This window comes from Aphis gossypii, chromosome 3 (assembly GCF_020184175.1).
Source record: "Aphis gossypii isolate Hap1 chromosome 3, ASM2018417v2, whole genome shotgun sequence".
Classification (NCBI taxonomy): domain Eukaryota; kingdom Metazoa; phylum Arthropoda; class Insecta; order Hemiptera; family Aphididae; genus Aphis; species Aphis gossypii.
This window is the reverse complement of record NC_065532.1, coordinates 1,947,834-1,970,347: the sequence shown is the minus strand read 5'-3', so window position 1 is coordinate 1,970,347 and position 22,514 is coordinate 1,947,834. Positions and strand designations below refer to the sequence as shown.

At 25.5% G+C, this 22,514-nt stretch overlaps 1 protein-coding gene across 2 annotated transcripts; it reads right to left on the bottom strand.

The window, feature by feature from the left end:
* Nucleotides 1-2,137: 2,137 nt before the first annotated feature.
* LOC114121225 (organic cation transporter protein) lies at nucleotides 2,138-21,298 on the bottom strand. 2 transcript variants are annotated; one of them, XM_050204479.1, is made up of 9 exons: nucleotides 21,083-21,298; nucleotides 11,054-11,427; nucleotides 9,749-9,852; nucleotides 9,164-9,318; nucleotides 7,928-8,096; nucleotides 7,403-7,848; nucleotides 4,524-4,711; nucleotides 3,578-3,723; nucleotides 2,138-2,574 (listed from the first exon to the last, which is right to left on the bottom strand). In XM_050204479.1, coding segments are annotated over exons 1-9 (1,653 nt in total). In that variant the 5' UTR covers nucleotides 21,084-21,298; the 3' UTR covers nucleotides 2,138-2,504. The 2 variants fall into 2 exon arrangements, with proteins under 2 accessions (XP_050060436.1, XP_027839261.1); XM_027983460.2 differs by lacking the exon at nucleotides 21,083-21,298 and adding an exon at nucleotides 12,262-12,519.
* Between the last annotated feature and the right edge of the window lie 1,216 nt (nucleotides 21,299-22,514).

The window sequence follows — 22,514 nt, the reverse complement described above, 5'->3', positions numbered from 1 at the left end:
TTTCTTAATATTACAACTACAGTTAAAATATAACTAGTATATGAGTTATATTACAAATTTATTTTTTTAAAGACTGCTATTTAGATTTATAATTGTGATTTTAATGGCATTAAGCAATTTTTTTTAGAAGCAAATTAAAATAAATTAATTTTTTTTATAATTAGTTCAATTGAATATAATATTCACTCAAAACCGTGACTGATATAGTTCTTTTTTTATTTATTATTATATAATTATTATTTGTTTACAAATTGTTAATTATTTTATTTATGTTAAAATTCTTTAACTATGTTTCTAATTGAATTACATTTTATTATTTACATGTTTTTTTTCCAATTTTTTATCCTTTGGTAATTGTCTTTTCTAGTAACTATTATTCTTGAAAAGTACTTGATATATATTTAAATATATGATCAACTATAAATACATGGTCATTGTTACCTGGTATAGCATTCTTTATATTACAAAATGGATTTATGTCTGGTAGTAAATTACATTTTTAAATGTAATATACTTTTGTGAAATTATCTAAATTTTCTTATTTAGAAGAAAATGGTTCCTTAACTATTATTCAAAATTGATTTAACTTCAATATTTTTGTTGTACTTGTAGAGAGAGAATCAAACTTATTAACTTTTCTGATACAACATGAATTAACTGATTACGTTAAAGCTGTAAATCTTTTAAATCTTTTAATCTTTTTAAACTGTTTTATAAATTACTTATTATAATCATTTGGTTATTTAATGCAATTTATTAAGAAAAATACTGCAAATTGGGTCCCCAATAAAAAAATTGCCTTAACTTAAAAATTTGATTAGATAGTTATTAATGACTAGTGAAATTGTTTTAATTGAACGGTATTATTTAATTTGATGAATAACAAAAAAATTCTAAGCATAAACCAAAAAAATAACAGTGATAATTTTATATAGTAAACCCCCACCCACCAAAAAGTAAGTGCATTATCCATCACTTATTAAGCTGTATTACACTGTTTTATTAATACTGTAATTGTAATTTTGCAGTATTTCATTATTTTATCCATAAAATGAAAAGAAAATAAGTACCAAAAAATAAAATTCACTTAGTGAACCATGGGGGATAGTTACGGCACTACAGTTAACATTCCCGATTTTCTAAAAACAATCTCAAATTTTCATCAAATTCGGTTAAATAGTTATTTAGTTGATAAGCAACAAACATCATGGCACTGCCTTTTGATGTGCCTAAATTTGAATAACAAATAATAAATTAAATATACTGTTTTATTTTATTTAAAAAAAAATTGCATAACAATACATGTTGTTCTGCTAGTTAACATCAATTGTATTTTTCATATTATTTTCTGTTGCCAATGGTAACCCTATACAAACAAACCCTAACAAATAATTATTCGATTTTCGTGAGCCAAAACTAAATCCTTTTTTGAGCTGTAAGCCACCTTATAGAAATCTATAGAAATTAAAAAATAAAATAAAAATATTTTTTTAAATCTCGGGGAATTCGTCGAATTAATATATCTATTGAAATCGGCCCAGTCGAATAGTTTATACGAAATTAGCGCATTCAAACGTACTAACTTTTAAGCTTTATTATATTTATTAAGTAAACATATAAATTTAAATCTAAATCTGTCCCAATGTTCTATTGTATAAAGAATTATGTTCAATTCACTTTAACGTATTTTAGTAATATAAATATGTAGTTGCCGACTCTTCGTTCTGCTACTATTAATCAACACTTTGATCATTTTTGGCACTTGTAAATTGTAATAGTCTATTACTTTGTTGATTTTTATTTACACTCACAAGGGCATACCTATTATTTTGATTTGTCGTCCTAACATAAAATTGTATTATGTTAATTCTCCGACGTTAAGGTGACAGAAGGCTTTTTGAATTCAATACCGTATAATTGTGTAGGTACCAATAATACACTTAAATCAATGTTAATATAAAAAATAGTAAATATTCAAAAGGATACATTTTTTTACCGGTACGCTATATAATTTTTATAGATGAGCTTACCTACTCTTCCTTTTATCATATTATATTTTTCAAAACGAATAATTTCTATAATACTTATAAGTTATAGTTGGAAATCAGAATTTAATTATGGTATAAAATATATACAATTGTTTCCTAAAATTACTTTATTAAATATTCGTCGAGCATATATTATAATAAGAATCTAATATAATAAATGGCAAAGATTACATAGATACATCAACATTAATTTATAAAAATATCTATTTTACAATTTATATTTCATTTATGAGAAATGTACTTGATTAATGTGAAAAATCTCAAAGAAGTTGGTCATTAAAATACTTTTACCCTTTTTTACCGTAATTAAATATTCAATAATTCAATATTTACATTGTTTTCTTTGCGTGTGTATAATATTAATCTATAATGAATGACAAATGTATGACCGACAGCGTCTTCATATGGTATAAAATAATAACATAATAAAACACAATATTCACAAATTGTTTGATGTTATAATTGTTCGTCGGCTACGAATCCTGTATTGTGTGTTCCGTTTTCCGCAGTCTTTGTTGGCAATTTTCTGCAACAGAATAATTGTTTTCAACACACAAGTATAGATTAGTACACCGGGCAATCAATTTAATTTAAGATACTCATTATTTAAATAATCATTGACATTTTTCAAAATATTTTCTTAATATTATTTTATGTCATTAAAAGCTTTTCACTTTTTTAATGGTAACATGTACTTTTAATTCCTTATTCCAAAGATGACTAGTTTTCAAAGTATTTAAAAAGAATAAAAACTTAGAATGAAACTTATAAAATATAGTAAAAAAAAAATTAAAAAAATCATTTTTAATGTAATGACTTAATGACTTAAATTATGTAAAAGAAATATTTTCTAAGCCATTAGTGTTGTCTGAAATATTAAATATCTTATGGATCACTGTATTTATAATATTATGTAACTGGTTTATTCTCATATTAATATAACAGTACTTATAGGTACCTATCTAATTATATAATACAAAATTATTGTGAACGAGCACGATAAGCAATACAACCTGCAGTGCTTGATTTCAAAAAAAAAAATGGAAAGGAGATGCGAAAAAAATTATGTATTTGTTGGTTATAGAATGTCTTATTATTTGATTCGAATATAATTAGGAAAGTACTATAATAATATTATAATGAAAAATATTTTTAACAGATTAAAAAATATGATATATATTATGTAATTACTAATCGTTGTACCTAATCATAGATTTAGAAATAGTTTATTTATTATATATTAAAACCATTTACATTGAAATTTAATATACCTACATAGTGAATGTTTCACGAATAACAAACACGAGGATAAAAAAGTATAAACAATATACAACGTTGGAGTTATTACATTTTTGCATATACCTATATCCACCTACCTACATGGCGACATGTCTTAATTTTTTCAAAGTATACCTATATCAACAGTGCTGCAGTTCATATAAAATTACTACTTACACACACTTTGTACTCTGTATTTCATATTATAACGATGTTATTATAAAAAATATAACTGCATAAATGATACATACGTTACTTTGAGTCCAAAACGTTCTCCGTCTTCAATGGTTACCGGCAATTGCGCGCCTCTCGTTTCCGGCAACAATAGACACAGTAGAGCGCCAATCAGTGGCACAGTGCCGAAAATCATTGGCGGTAAGTACACGTTGAACACTCCCTTCAAACAACAGAACATTAAGAGTTTTGCGTTAGATCATTCATGATTAATTCTGTCGCAAGAGTCAATATCGTAATTCGTAACAATAATAGCAACGTGTAATATATTGTTGATCCACCGGAGCTTGACGACTTGTTCGGACAGACGGTGTCAATTTTCGTTTTTCGACAAGTATAATTCATAGTAACGAAGATAACGAAATGTTGAATACTTAAATTTTTTGTACAACAGAGGAAATTGCGTTGAATTCTTTTACAGTTTATTTATTATTTAAAATATTCAAACAATTAAATCGCTTGTTTACTATACATTTTACGAGTGTACCTATGGTTTATACTCTGATTATCGATTTTTTTAAAACGTAATACTGTAATAATATTACGTATTTGTTTTAATATTTTAATATTTAATAGCTAACAAAAATGTGAAGATAAAAAAACATATTTTAAAACAATAGGTATTTGAATATCTTGAAATAATTTTCTACATGTGCATATTTGAATGGAGTTTACGAATGTAAATACAAATTTAAATAGGTATGTATTTATTTTTAGAGAAAAATTAAATATTAGTGTGTAGTATTAATTATCGAATCTTATGGTGTAGGTATTAATTTGAATTTGCATTTAGGAAACTATTTTTTTCATTGTTTTGGGCAACGTTTTTGGTACTTTAAAATAATGTCGATCAAATTATTTTACTTAAGAAAACAATTTTATTTTTTATTTTTTGGTTTTTGGAACGTATTATAGTCATGCCCTGGTTATTGTAGTTATCGTAGTGCAGTAAAATATAAGTACCAGAGACGAGACGAACGGAGCTATTACGGAACCAATCCTAGCGCACATGGACGCTGATCCAACACCTACGTTGCGCACCACGGTCGGAAACAGTTCACCGCTAAACAGATATATGGTTGGAAAAGCTATCGATGATCCGACTATGCCCAACGACGCTAATATGAACTTGTAATGTTCCACTTCAGAATCTGCAAGACAAGCATGATAGTTATTTATTAATTATTAAACGGAACACCTGAACACTAACACAAATTATATTATAGTAAGTCTATAGCCATTGAAGTCAAGGATGTCAAAATTATAAAGATATTTATAATTTTATTTATCGATCTTATCTATGTAGGTATTATATTATTTTTCTCAATATATCGCATAAATAGGTAAAAAAAAAAATTATTATTATTTATTTTATGTGAAGATCCCGTTCACGTGGTCAAATATTTTTTTCAAAAATTTGATGTAGATATGTTAAATTTAAAATTTAAATGTACTCTATTTATCCAAAGTAATTTCGTTAATATTTTATATTATAAACCCCCAATGTCCTATTATTAAACTATAATTAAACATTTAAAAATATAACTGATCGGAGAATTAGATTATACCTAGATGAGGTACTAGCATCAATTTGCCAATTTAAAGGAAAATATATAAAAATTATGAATGTTGATATAGTTTGAATCTCATATTACTAGATGAAATAGAGAGTAGTACAGGCATTCAAAAACAATATTATTTATGGAATCTTTGTAAATTAAATAAGCTATATCGGAATCAAAGCGTTCAATTAACATAAATTAAGTATATATTATTAATTCAAGGGGTGAATAATTTAATAAATTCTTGCATTGAAATATCATTGAATTGTATGAAGAAACGTAAATTGAATGAGAAAGCACTATAGTAATAAATATATAATAACAAATCCTAACCTATGTCTTACACAAGTTAGCAATGAAATATTTATACTTATTCCAGAAACGTTAAAACCATCTGAACGTTTGTTCAATAAACTTGAGTAAGGCCAGAAACTGATTGACAGATAAAAAGTTGTCAAACCGTTTAAGCTAATAATTCACAGATAAAAGTAAATTAACAATAAAATGAATTAACATTTTTGTTATTACGTACGCCTATTGCAAATACCTTTATTTGTCTTATTCTTTATTATCAAAAAGTAATTAGTTTTTAAATATTTTTCATACTATGAATTATGAATGTTTTAATTAATAACCGACTAAAGTGTAATATAACCACTATAAATAAATAAATTATATACATATTTTACATATTTTTTTCTAGTTTTAGTTCTGTTAAACTCTTATAAATGTTATTACGATATCGCTACTATTATATACTATATAGATATAAATCGATATTAAATCCGATTTGGACTTCCCTAATTGTGTTTGTCGACTGTTACATTAAATTTCACCCTGTGATGAGTTGAACTTTAATACCATTAAAAAATCAGAACAACTTCAGTTTATTTTATGCTACAATTGTATAAAATATAATTAGAACATGATAAATCATAACTATTAAAGTACCTATCAATCTTTGATTAGATCAAAAAAAGAGATCAAAGTATATGATCTCAAATCACTTTTTTTAATATATAAATTAGGTACTTGTAATATTATATATAGGTATTGATGGTGCGATACTGCGATATGTACATTGTACGTGTATCATATATTATACCCAATATATATATTATTATTTTATAGTTCAGGGCCAATTGATGTGGTTTAAGGATGTGATAACGCATAATATAATATATATTGGTGTATAAAGCTATATGATGGTACCATGAACGATAAAATTTGCTCTAATATACAAGAGGTCCATCACATCAAAAATATTATTATAACAGTTTTGATAATATTGTTGAAAAATATTTATTTTATTTTAGTATATTATGATTATTATTATTATTTTTAAATAATTATAACAAACTGAATTTATAGTGTTTTAGTATTCTGTAAATATTCTATTAAATATCTACTTATAAATAAAATATTACAAATAATAATGAGCGTGAGAGACTTAGTTAGGTACTTAGTTTACTTTCAATGAGTTTCAAATGAACAATAGGTAAGTAACTTGAAAGATGAATTTTGAGGAAATTACAGGCGTATTTGTGGAAACAAAAGTTAGACAACTATTTTAAAACTATTTTTTTACTTATTTAATGACAGTGCCATTAAAAAAAAGGTTAGACATTTTAACGGTTTAGCATTAACTATACCTAACATTTTTTTTTGTTTTAAGAAGACCACCATTCACACGTGTTGTCCACGTCTTATAAACGTACAACATGGCAAATTTATGATCAGTAAAACCAATTTTGTTTAACTTAAACAATATTAGCGTGAAATGACCAATTATTAAACTTAAAGATAAGAACATTATCTATGTTTTGTCGTTGATTTTTTTACGATACTTTAATTTTTTAGTAAATTATGTGCTTTTTATTTTTTAAATATTAATATTTTATACATATAATCATTATTCATTTAAAAATTAAAATACCGTATAAAATGTTCGATAATGTTCTTACCTTTAAATTTACATTTATTTTAAACTATATTCATCACAATTTTAAACAAAAGCACTTGTTTAAAACATATTCCAACTCTGACACTATATTATAATAATGTATGATTTAATTAATAATTTATTTTGATTGTTTTTTTTTTTTTTACTTTTTTTCCATAGCAAAAAAAAATGATGTTACTTTTGAGAGCACATTATACAAATTCATAAACAATCAGACTATTGGTTTTTTTGGTCGTTGACTTTGTTAATCCTAGTTATATCACAGAAACAGTATATATATTTCATACGTATTAAGTAATATCATCATTATAACTCACTCTGAGGCAGGAACGTGATCAGTATGCAGGCCAGGGCTGTCACCAGGTTGGCCGACAGCAAGGTGTTCCTCCGGCCGAACTTCTCCATCAGGTATATACACAGGAACGCGCCTGGCAACTCAATGAGCCCAGATGACGCGACGTTTATGAATATATTTCCGCCGATCTCGCCCATATACTGCGCTAGACCGTAGAAGCATAGACCGCACACCATCCAATTGAAGAACACGGCCAGCGTCTTCTTTCGCAGATTGGGTGTCCGAAACAGGTCGAACAGATTTCCCTTGTTCTCATCACCACCCTTTTCCGGTTGGCTGTTCATTAGTGATTTTTCGAATTCGCCATCCAGTTTCCGATTGTTCCGTGAGGCGCCAGTGGTTAATATTTTCCGAGCCTGCTTTTCCTTTCCCACTGCTAACAACCACCGTGGACTTTCCGGTATTATCCTAAGAAATAAATCGTTTTATGTAGGTAGGAACCACCTACAAATATTGATCAATCAGTTCTTAGTATGGATACACTCACCACCAGTACGTGAAGAAAAACAACGAGGGAAGTGTAATAGCCAATTGAAACTGTCTCCAATTTCTAATGAAATACGAAATGAGAGCCATGCTCATGTGACCTAAATTGAAAGGGATGTGATGCAAAGTGCTAACCACTGTTCGCCATTTTCCGCCTACTACTTCCATGGCTGAAATTAATTATACAAAAAAAAAAAAAATAATAATAAAATATTTGGTGATACTTTTTACATAATTTATTAAAAACAATTAGAGTATAATAAGTGGCGATATTTTTAAACGCTTTAAATGTTACTTCTTTTCACTTCAAATTAATTAAATATAAACCAACATGTAACCCACCAATGTGGACACCAGTATCCATATAATTAATTTAGTATAAGTAAATACTTGAGGCATATGAAGGTTGACAATTGATTGACAAGACAATATTATGACAAAATAGCTGGCCAGATTAGGTTAGATGAAGTTAGCATGTAGTTGTAGGTCTACTATAAAAGTATGTATGTAGATGTGGATAATAACAAAAACCCTATTATTTCTAATAAGTACATGCATAAATATTTTAATTCTTGGACAGATCTATAATCAATTAATATCAACGAGTTATAATGATTGATTACATCAACCTGCAGTTGCCTTATTGAATAAAATAATTAAATGTTGTTAAACCAATTATCGTTTTTTAATGATTCATTATTTAAAATTAAAACCTTCAAATTATTTAATAAAAATTATTTTGAGATTAAATGTAAATGCATATTATGTTTACAGTATTTACACTACATAAATATGTAGTTACTAAAAAATAAAAACAAAATATTTTAAACACTATAGGTCAGAAGATTATAGTTTTCCGGAATCTAAAAACAAATTATTTTATTATGTGGTTTACCGCTGTCCATATAATTATCTATAATTTTTCAATATTCATGGTCAATTACCCAAACAAATGTTTTTTTTTGTTCTCTGTTTTACTATTACAAGGTTGGTTATATTAAGTTTTAATGGTTCAAGAAACAAATTTACTATATTATGTTGTATTTAAATTATTAAAAATGATCATTATTTATTATACTTAATACTTTTTAAAATATAATGTATGTTATTAATATATAATACCGGAAAATTGAATTACAGTACCTCTATTGATATTGCAACGGAATTTTAAGTGAGCCAATTTTTATATCATGCAACATTATAATTTTTATAAATAAATTATAAGCTTGTTACTCACTTAAAACGAAGCTACTAATCATTAGACCTCCAATGGCTAGTGCGGTCGCAAATCTAAGTGGTAGGAATAGCTCGTACCAAGGAGCTAATGACGTGCCGACACCAGCAACAAGTAATAAAACAATAGCAAACATCATTGGTATTTTTCTACCATATCTGAGAAAATTAAATCATTTTATTACAATAATTTTTTCGTACAGATATTTAATAGGCATTATTATATTTAATAAATATATATTTTTAGGTCATTTGAGGTTATTTAGATTTTAGACCCATCGCCTCTACCATTATGTCTCGCCACACATCTCTATATCAATCGCTATGCCTTTTCCATCCTTGATTCCTAGGAACTTAAAATATTCCCTGACTTGTTCGCTTTTTCGTTGTCTTAAACATCCCTTTTATTTTGTTTTATCTGGCTTCTATATTGTTACCTTATGACCTATCCTATCCTCAGCTCTCCATACAAGGCTTATCTAGCAAGCTAATTTCTGACGTTTTAGAACAGCAAATAATATTATTTTTATGTTTAAACTATTTAACCTACTAGAAGAAAATATAATATAATTTTTTACAATATACATACTTGTCAGAGAACATACCGAACAACACGTTGCCGATAAGTACGCCCAACATGAACACCGATTGTGCGATATTGGACAGTTGGAATCGGCCGCATACTAAATCCCACTATAGAACAATAACGAAAACCAAAATGGTAGTATATTTTTGTAAAAAACAAAAAAAAAATTAATCCAATTCGCTCGCAGCAACGCAAGTATAATATGTGAAATATTATAACTGAAATAAATCAACCTACAGCAGTATTATTACATTTATGTTTACCTACGCGTAGATAATGACAATTACCTATATATGATAAAATATATTATATGATTTCCACCCACAGACGATTTCCTTTCTGATATTAAGACATTTAAAATCCGTATATCAATCAGTAAAATAACTATATACTATCAGTATACAGTAATAAAAATTGAGAATAATATCAATTAGGTAGCCTTTAAATTTTTGTTTTCTATCTAGTGTTTACCACTATATCGTGCATAGGCGTAACTATATTATAAGGGAGGACTTTTATTAAATCACTAGAGTTTAAATTTACAGGCATATCTTACAAATTTACTGAACCAATTAGTACTAATTGTTGCACTCATATTTTTGAGAGTCAGGGACTGTTTATTGTTTCGTTTTTCAACCCTTATAATAGAGTGGTTCTTACATTAACTACGTTTTGACTATAAGGAAATCGAATAATTTTTTTGTTTATAATTAGAATGCCGCAATTAATTTCAGCAAATAAAATGGTTATTATGTAATCAATGGCAATCAAAAATAAATAAACAAAATAGAAAAGCGTATATTTCTATAATCTATTTAAAGTAAACTCGATGCTCTTCTGGTTGTAACTTATTAGACTCGAAAAATTATTCAATATTAGAAATATTAGACCATTATTTTTAAGATCATTATTCATTTGTCAATAAAAGTTCTATATTTTTCCTACTTTTATAATAAAAGTTAACTTATAGTTTTACATTACAAGAATTTTAAAGTATTGTCTTTAAGTTAAGTTAAAAATTTCAAAAATCAGATTTTGAATAACTGCGTTATTGAAGAAGAAAATTCATACTTAGGTCAGAATTATCCTTTGACCTATATAATATTATGTATACATCATTATATTAACGTATGTGTTTAGCACTACTTATAGGCATATATAAGTTAAATACTATTTTTTAATATCTTAGGAAGTTATGTGCCACTTTTGCATCCCATGTCCCAGAATTTTTTTTACCTATTATATTTAATATAATATAATATTAACTTTGTGGATTTAGATATTTTTGGTACATAAAACACACTATACCTCGGTGATTATGGTCTCCTGAAACACGGATCTATCGTAGATGAACTGATGGCATGGTACCATGTCGTGCGTGACTGGGTCAAACGAATTGCATCTATCAGTTACGTTGAACAGTGTTGTTGACTCGTCACCGACATCGCACCGAAACGGAGATTTGGCAGCTAAAAATATAATTGCCAACTGGTGCCACGCAATCGGAAACTTCAACAGTGATAGGGCAAACGTTATCCAAAACTGCCACCAACCAAAGTCACCTAGTGCCGTTTGCACCGGATCACCATCTGACTTGGCAATGGTCGACGACTGCTTGGCGTAGTCGCGTTCTTTATCACTACAGCAGACGTTTGGTTGTGGTTTTTTAGCATCTTCCGTCACTAAAAGTTTAAAATAAGTATCAATTGATTTAGTAATAATTGAAATAAATGTATCAACAATTTAAAAAACATTATAAACGTTTACAACAACAACATATCACTTCCTTCTCACTTATTAACATTTCTTATTGTTAATCCCTTCAACTATTGATTTATACTGGGTACTAAACTGAACAACAAATCATATATTTTGTTTTATTTTATTTAAAATACATACTCTTTTATTATAATATAATTATTAAATTTAATCTACCTATATATTCGTGTTAATCAAATATTTTCCCTTATTAATCTTTAATTATTTCACAAATTTCAAACACAATTTCATCATAAAATTTGATCATTTTCAATATTAAATTATCTACTAGTCCATCTATACAAATATAATTTTATTAATTTATACTATATATGTTTATACAATATGCAGTATACACGTGCTTGTATGATATACCTACATAATATTACTATAATCACTGTACATTTAAATGGAAAACATGAAGATTATCAAAATCATGTATAATATAATAATAATATTATTTTAAAGATGAACTTGATACTATATAAGACATAAGGAGGACATTCAATGTCATTTTACTTCACTTGAATGCATAATTTGACTATAGATTAAAGAAATATCTAATACTTTTATCGATTCCTTGTCTCAAATAGTCACGATACAAACAGATAGTGTGCAGAATCATTAATACTAATTTTCTGTAAACGGTTAGGTCAATGTTATAAATAAATTTAAAAGTTATAAGCGTAACAATATACTATTCATTATTATATAAGTATAAAATAAATTATTCATAATAATGCGTATAAATTAATTACATTTTATATACATGATTAAAATTAAATGTTTCCAATCATTGTTGTCTTCTTAAGGGAATACCCTTGACGTGGTTCTGAATAAAGTGTTAGTGTCAATGTACCGAATAAGTAATAACGATCAATATTATAATTTACTAGCTGTCACCAGCGTACTCCGGCGCCGTGGATAGTTGTTTGCAAATTATGGGGCTGTTTTTCTGTAGGGCTTAGTACCCCATTTGTTAAGGAACAAGTCTAATGTTTTGACATTTTCAGATTTTACAGAAATATGTTTGGTAGGAATTGTATCTTAACACACTATTTTAGTGTGAAAACGAAACATATCTAGGTGTTCCTATAGTAACAGTATATGTATCTTTATTTCCTTTATTCCGAAAAGGTAACATAATAAGTTACACAAAATAAGTTTTGTGTCTCACCTGTAAAATTTGAATTTTGACGTACACCTATGTATTATATATTATAATTTATAATATACAGTACTATGTTCACAAATTTAGGGAACACTCAATTTCTCAGCCGGATTATTTTGGAATAAATCTATTTTATTTTTACAAGCTGGTAATAATATATAAATACAAATTTTTAGATACATTTCAATATTTTTGAAATTTTGGTCCACGCATGCGCATTAAAACATTTTTTTTAATAGCAACACCTATTTTGAAAACAATATTTGGATAGGCTTATTTTTTAAAGTAATTTTGATGTATCAACTATGGTTCTAAATTCAAAATTAACTGAATAAGAGCCAAACAAATTTTAATAAATAATACATTTTTTTATTATTTTTAAAAATGTATAAAATCATTTATAATTAATTCTTATTGGCTACTTTTTGAATATTTTTAAGTATTTTTTTTTTTTAGAAGTGTTAAAATTGTTTGTATATCCATATTATATTAGTTTTGTTTATAACACTTCTAAAAAAAAATATACGTATAAGTATCCAAAACGTAACCAATAAGAATTAATTATAAATGATTTAATAATCTAACCTAATCTGTATACCATCAACCTTAAAAAACTTCGTTGGATTTTTTTCAAAAATGCCAACTAGATAATTTTGTTTAAAATTCTGAATTAATGAATCAAATAATACTCATATCATATTTTAAAATAGTTAATATTTTTAAATTTAAAACAGTTTCGATTTATAAAGTTAATGACCTATGAAGCTTTGATAAATAGTATCAATATGATTGAATGTAAAATCAGAGGACAATATTTAACACTTAAATCACGCACAATAAATGAAATTATTTATTCAAAATAGTTTATTTTATGGGGCTGACTATAATTTTATATTTTAGACGTCTAAATAAGACATATTTACACTTAAAAGGGTTAATTAAAAGACTATATTTCGTATATACCGTTTCATATATAAATAGGTATATTTTATGATATTAAATTAAGATTTTCTACCTGTCAATACTCAATAATATAGTTATATCAATTCCCACGTCATTACTACGTTATGTAAGATGTAAATATTGGAAAAAGTTTTATTATGTTTTTTTATAAAGTCAACTTGCTACTGTTCATTATAATATATAACAATAATAATAAATATTATCTAAAATAAAATATAGTTTCTTACTATTTACTTCTACATACATCTACTTGAATTGTAACTCTATCAGTTACATTCTATTTCCCTTATTATTATAAACAGTACCTAGTTAGAAATATTTGTATAAATATAGTAGCTTGTGCAATTATTGTACGATATTACTTTATCCTTCTTACCTAAATTTAAATTAGGTTGTCAAACGTGATTTTTTTGTCTATGGTCTTTAAATTGCATCATCTTTTTTTTTCATTTCTAGTTAAGAAAAAAAATTCATTCAAATAAATGTATTTATTTATTACTAAATAAGCGACATCGTATGCGAATCTCGAATGTAATAGTGAAAGGAGTCAAATATATACCCATTATAGTCATTTCGATTTATACAAACATAAACGAAAATAAATTTAGTTTATAAAACAATAGTAACAATAATATTAAAAATATAGCCAAGCCCAAAGCCAAGTTGTTTTATTTTGTATTTTATCTATCCAACTTAATATCAACTAAATAGATACTAATGTAAATTTAATAGACATATATTATGTAGCCATGTAGTTATTATTAATATTAAAATGTGTAAATATTGAATAAAATATACACTACCTATATCGTCTACACACATATATAACACAAACACGCAATTTACAACAACTAACCTAAATAAAGAATGCGTAACTGTATTACACTATTTTATAATTGCAGTAGTAAAATCATTCAAAACGAAAAATCAACTATAAAAAACAAAGTTCAGGTTTTCATGTATCAATTATTTGTATACGCAAGTAAAATGTCTCTGACTATTCTGAAAATAATTTATAGGTACCTTTAATTATATTTTCATATAGATATTGAAACTTACTTCCTAAATACATTTTATATTATTATAAGAATTATTACAAGTTACAATATTTTATTTTATTCACAATTCATGTTGTTTTTAGAACCTTCAACTTTCAAGTATTCGACAGTTCAACATTATTTTATATATGAATTTTCAAGATTTTAAATTTTATATCACTTATTATATTAGAATATAATAATTAAAAAATCAGATAAACTAATATATCTAGCAATGTATATAATGAAGTTTTTTATAATTTCGATTACGATTTTATTATAACTTGTATTGGTTGATACACCTCCTTTTTTTGTATACTTATATAGGTACACATTGATAAAATGTTCAATATTGAACCGAGTGAATAGTGAATACTTATACAGAATAGGTAAATCATAGGTATACAATATAGAGATTTACAAATAAATAATATAAGTTAATTAATAGATATTTATAAAAAAACTAATTAACCGTTATAAAAGTTAGATATTACCTTAATCTATATATTTTAAATGTTATTAAAGTAAAGTAAACCAACTAAATTAAATCAAACCTACGCCCACAGTTCTGTATTACATATGACTACTGCAGGAGTAACAAGTTTACAAGTTCGCGAGTTTTAAATACCTAGATGATTGCGAAGTGTAATTTATTAATTTTTGATTTTTTAAAATCACATTTCAATAATTATCATTTATCACGTTGGCTCAATAACATCTAACCAATAGCTGCAAGTGTTGAATTTCATTGTGTCGTGAAAGTAAGAGTGAATTTTACAATAAAACAATGCATTCAAACACATCCTTGTCTTATATTATAGTATACATATATCTATTGTACATATACATATTATATACATTATACACCTATAATAAATATAATATGTATTATTCCTATGGAATTTTCTTACGTAAGGTCTTTACATTGAATACCCGTCTATCATTCAAATAGAAAATACGTGAACTGCGTTGAATTCGAACTGTGGATTATAAAATATAAATGTATAGGTATAGTTTACGCATGTACATAACTTGCTCGCTCAGGTTTATATTTTTAACGGCACACGAAATTCTTAGATTAATTTAATAAACGAATACAATATATTATTGTATATGTGTTCAAAATCACGTAAGGAAAATATAAATATATATATATGGCCTATATGATTATATTATATTACATATTATTATCTGCTTATATTTACGATTTCAAAATTACATCATCAATAACATTATCGTGATCATAAAAGAAATATTTTCCAAATAATGATTTATCGAATCATAAAAACCTAGAAATGTATACTATAACTTAAAAGTATGATACATAATGACAAAACGTATTGAACTTTAAATGAAAATATGAAAAATTATCATTTTTTTTAAATAATTTAAAAGCTAAATGTGTTATGTTTTCATATTCAATCTTATTTACTTATTAAAAAAATACTAACGTAATTTTGTAAGCGTATGCTATTATATTTATTAATTTTAACAGGAAATTTCGACTACTAACTATTGAAATACGATAATTGATCAAATTATAACATACCTAACACTATTTACTTACACGAATAACCAATTGTATACAATCGTATCTCAAATAACGAAATAATAATCAATGTTTATAGTATAATTATATTTCGCGGGTATAAAAAACAAATAATTTAAATTTAAATTTAAATATACCTAAACATAATGATTATAAGTGAGTCTACCAAAAATAATTTTTAAATAATATTTAGACGGAATTAGAAAAAATTATTATTTCTATGCACAGTAAACAAATTTCATCAGATACCTTATCTACAACCATTAATACATCGAATAAGTAAAAATTATACATACTATTATACATTGAAATCGGTCGTTTTAATAGCGTGCAACTCGAAAAAACTCTTCTATACGTTTACACAGATTTTACAGTCCGTCAATGTGTTAGATATTATATTTGACGTACGCTAAGTAAGTGAGCTCACCGCAAGATATTGCGCGGATAGTATAAGAAAAAAATAGAGCATAAATAGAGCCTTATTATTATTTTTATCAGTTTTCTTTTCAAACGTCGAATTAATTTGCCGAATTTAAGATTTTTCAAGGTTTTGCGAAGTACGTTCGATATAAAAAACAACAAAAACAAGTAACAAAACTATATAATGATGATAATAATATATTATCTATATGTGTACATATATTTAACAACAAACGAAGATAATGTAAACTGGCTCGCTGTGTGTGTGTATACGCATATATAATAAACAAAAACCGCATAAAAGATCTCGTCCAAGTATAATATATAATGATATGGACAATATTTTTCATACCTAGTATAATATTAAATATAATGTGTGTGTATTTAAGGGATATACTGGAACAAGTATATATATTTTAGACCGTGTAACTATGTATGTATATATATAATATATGTAACAAAAAGACGCGTAGGTACAACTAAAATAATAGAGTCATACATAGGTTACCTACAACAGACCTTGTTATGTATACGTATACACACACATATTCGCACATTTTCTCGGGATCACATTGAAATTTTCATCAGTGTTTGTGGAACATACATTGTAGGTATTATAATGTAATACGCATATACAATGTATAAGAGCATTATTAATTTTTTCCGACCTTGGGCATAATATTTTCATATAATATATTTATTTTATTAATCAGTGCTATAGTACAACTAAATAAAAACGTAAAATTTCATTGTTTTACTTTGTAAATATAATAAAAATAATATTATAATACCATAGGTCATTTGCAACCCGAACAATCACCCGTCTATACTACACGACTGAGCAATTGACACTAAATATTATTTTAAATAATGACATTTAATGATATACTATACGCACAACATGCACGTAGATGTGTGTACGATTTTATTGAACGAGACACATGCAAATTTTATAACACTTAATATTTCGATAAAAATGTCATGATATAAATGAATAAATGATATAATTAACTATAAAAACATTAGTATGGGATACTCAACAAATGTATTTAAATAAATACTAAATTTTAAAATCGCACTAGATTACAAATATCCTATAGCAAAATAAAAAAAAACAAAACAAAAAATGTTAATGCTGTAAGTACACAATAATTTTTAAACGATATATTTTATACATTTATATAATACCTTTTTTCAGGTTGTTATACCTGTATAAAATATAAATAAATTATATAAGAACATATCAAATATGTATTCTAAAACGAAGCATAGGTTTTCACATAAATGTATATTTCCGATAATAAATAATCGGTTTATTGAGATCGTACTCCGAGCTCTTATTATAGTATTTTTAGGTACACCCATAATTTAGTATTATCGCTTATCAGCTTCACATTTTTGTATTTTTAAAACAAAATTTTAAAACATTTTTTTTTTTGAATTTAATTAGAAATAAGAATTTAAATTATTAATTAGGCATAGGATAACTTAAAATAATATGTAATATATATATTAAGTATCTGATGACAAATTATGGAAATTAATAATTATACGATAAGACTACTATCATTGGGTGTTCTAATATAGTTAGAATGTTCATAATTCATATTCTACTGGGAATAACTAGACATATCTATTCCGTATACATAATATAGTTAATTTTAAAATATTAAATATTGTCTATAGTATTAAATTTAAGTACCAACATATATAAACCACACATTTATTTTACTATAAAATATTATTGTTTATAATCTTAGAAAATTAAAAAAAAATGAACCTATATGACTATATATAGAACCTTTATATAGTAGGGCCCTATAATATTGTATCATTGTACAAAAGCAATGCATACTATGATAAAATATTGTAACTTGTAATCTATCTATGCATATAAATTATAATACCTGTGTTAGAATTATTGTCTAAGGTACAATTTACAATATTGTATTTAACGAGGTACTACTCATTAGGTACTGTGTAAATGCTAATGGCTGTCCTCCAATATTTAATATAAATTGTGTTTAAGCGTTGTTAACGAATGATGGTAACGAAAATGACTCTTCACACGCCCGGAAAATGTTCAGTGATGGATCGGGCACGCGACTCATTTAAATATTAAATGTGTAATACATGTGTAAAAATCATATTCGATTTATTAAATTTAAATGATTTAATCGTTTGAGTCGATGCAAACAACATATAAATACGTAGGTATATACTACATTCCACATATACGTATATGTAAATATATACTAATATACTACAAATTATAATGTATAATATTAATATATAAATACTACCTACACTGATAATATTTATCGATAAGCAGTAAATAATAATCAATGGTTGTAAAATAATATAGTATAATTTTCATAGCCAGTCAATATAGAATCACGAGAAAATACCAACCTATATTTCAGACTTCAGTACCTATTTGCTCTATTTGATGGTAATATATTATGTGTTATTAACTTATAATGAATACAGGATTATAAAATTATATAATATTAAACATTATACATAAATTATAAACATATACTCATAATCATATAAACTATCAGTATAAAATGAAACTCTTTTTGTATGACAAAAAACCTGAGAAATAAGAGGTATAGTATGTTATCGATAGAATTTGTTTGATGTAAAATAATGTATTTTTGCACCAACTCGGGCTTTGATATACACTTTTGGTCATGTATATTTATTTATTATTATGTTAAGTTGAGCTAAGTCAATTCATTCTAAAGTAGCGTTTTAAGTAATAGATTTAATTTATAAATTATAATATATTAATATAATAACTAAAGGTTCTTATTAGACAATAATTTCTTTAAATTTTTAATAAAATGTGAAAAATTAGTAAAGTATAAAATTGATAATAAAAAAAGCTTTCAATCTTATTTTTACCATTTTTAGGTGGAAAGTAAAATTTTAAACATTTCCTTGTTTTAAGTTTTAATTTTATAAATTGTAAATTCTTACTAAAAATGATTAAAGTTAAAATTATATTCAATTTTTATCTCTGAGTAGTAAAAATTTCCAATTTATAAAATTAAAACTTAAAACAAAAAAATGTTTAAAATTTTACTTTCAACCCAAAAATGGTAAAAATAAGATTGAAAGCTTTCCTTATTATCAATTTTATATTTGGGTTTTTAAATATCATTATTTTATTGAATTCAAATGATATTATAAGAATAATAATTAAAGTTACTTACCACTATTATTATGATCAGTGACCATCACCGATTTATTTGTTATATTATGCTAGTTTCAGAACAACCATAAATCATATTATTATGTATTATGTATACATGTTTGGTTACAATAAATTTATTATACTATTATTATTATTAAACCTACCTATATTAATAAAAATATTAATTTTATTATGTTTTAGATATTTCATTAAAATATTTATATTACCTAACTTTAGTTTTTGAAATGATTGGTGAGTAGAATAATTTTCATAACTACTGCATATCCACTAAATTTGTTTATAATAATTATCATACATTATGTTGATTAGAAATATGTGTTCAAAATTTGTTGTCTCTTTTACATTTATGTCTACCGATATCTACATAAATATTTGTCATGTTATATGCGTATATATGTATGTATAATACTGGATGATATACTAAACATGGTCATCTCCATTTTTTCTTCAATGCAGTTATTGAAAATTTGAAGTTTTGTATTTTTAAATAAAATTAAAGATTTATTTTACAAATATATTTTATATTTAGATATTTTTTGTATTACTTAAGGAGTGTATTTAAGTATCTGTGTGATGATTTCCATTTATTTCGGGAAATATTTCTATAATTAATGTTAATTTAAAATCAAAACTCGATTTAGTAACTATTTAACTTTGTGTATTGAGAATAGTTATAGGTCCATGATAATAAAAAATGGTTTTAAAAATCTAGAATGTACCTATGATAATTTTAAAATGTTAATAATAAATTTTTAACTTGTAAAAATGGTTATAATAAATATTAATAAACACTAGATCCAATACAACATAAAATGGTAAACCATATAATTAAGAAATATCATATTTAATAATATAATTAATATCTTAATAGCTGAGAAACAATTTTTATTCAAATTTATTTAAACTTTGTTCGATTTTTAAATTAGGTACCTACGTCGACTTTTAAAATAAATGATCCGATAGACGATTTAAAATTTAAAATTGTTGGGGATTTTAATTTGAAAAATAGAAGTTTATATCGCTATAAGGCCCTTTTTAAGTAGTAATTTTTAAATATATTTAAAAATGTTATTAATCAGAATTTGATTAAATTCATTATTAAAAGAAAAATGGAGGTGAGCATGATTGGTGAACTAGGATCCTGTATGAGATAAAAAAGTACACAAAAAATATTACACTTATATCAATATTATTATTATTTTAAAATCATGCTCACTGGTTCTTGGTAGAATCTTAATAATAGTTTGTTATGCGCGAATAATGCTATATCAGTTCAGCAGTACATGTCTGGCGGAGGTCTCTCGGACGTTGGTAGCGGCGGTCCGTCGTCAAACCAAGGCACGAGCACAATAAACACACGAACGCGGAGAAATTGACGTGATCCGAGCAGAGGAACGCGAGTGCAAATGTAACGTGCGGATGACCTAGCTGGGCAATTTGTTTTCAAAACATCTTAACTGTGTGCCCAAGTGTGCGTCAAGTGGGTGGGAGCAGGAACGCGATTATTATTTATTGTCATATATCGCCGTCGGCACTTTCGTCGGCCGCGATTTTATATTATTATATTATTGTTACCTATCCATTAGTGTTAATACGTGCCGTATCTCACAGAAGCTTTACACATATATTATTATGCATCCACCAGACGACACTCACTCGCGGATAATTCCGTTCAATTTGGTCCAATCAATTTATAGCCGCGCAGATACATATGCGAATTCAAGGCCGTTTTACTGTCGCGCATCATTTATCTATCATAATATATTATAGTTGACATAAAAAGACCTCCCATGTGCTAAAACCAATTTTTCAGGACACACCAAAAAGTTTTAAAAAATTGTAAATGAAATACAGAAACAGGTTTTAAAATATTTAAGCTATATTAGATCTTCATTTGAAAAAAAAAAATAATAATGTATAAATTATTATGTTTTAAACTTACGTAAAAAGTTTTTTTGAATCATATAATTGGTGTTTGATATATATTTGTAATTACATTGAAGTTTTACCTATTTATAGAAAATTTTATTTATTATTTTTTATTAATTCTATGATAGAGATAGGTGATAGGCGATAGCTTATATATAGCTTAATGCTTAAAGCTTATTATTAAATTATAACTTGTTTTTTTTTTTTAAGAACACCAAAACCAGGAAAACCTCAAGTTCGTAAATTTGGCGATTGGGTGGTGAAAAAGATAATGTCTCAGTGATCTGAATATCACAAAATTAAATCTTGTACAGAAAATGGCAATTTAAACAACTGATGTATGTTTCAAATTTCTACGACTAGTAATTATAATTATAACAAAAATCTAAAATAATTTGTTGGTAAATCGTTATTTTACGAGTGAATTTTGGATTTCATAAAAATTTGAACTTAAGATAACATTTTTTTAATTGGCCAACGTTCGAGTTCTTTTATAATTATTGTAATTTAAACCTATGGAAAATCTTGTATTAAATTTTCAATTCTTAGCTACTTATACTAATTTTTTTATAAATTTTAACTACAAAATAATTTGCAAATATTCATGATTTTGACGATTTTTTTCAATATTTGAACTTCAAACGATAATAAAAAAAAAAATTGTACTCATGCACTCTTATAATTTTTGAATCATTATCAGACTTCTTATGAGGAACTTA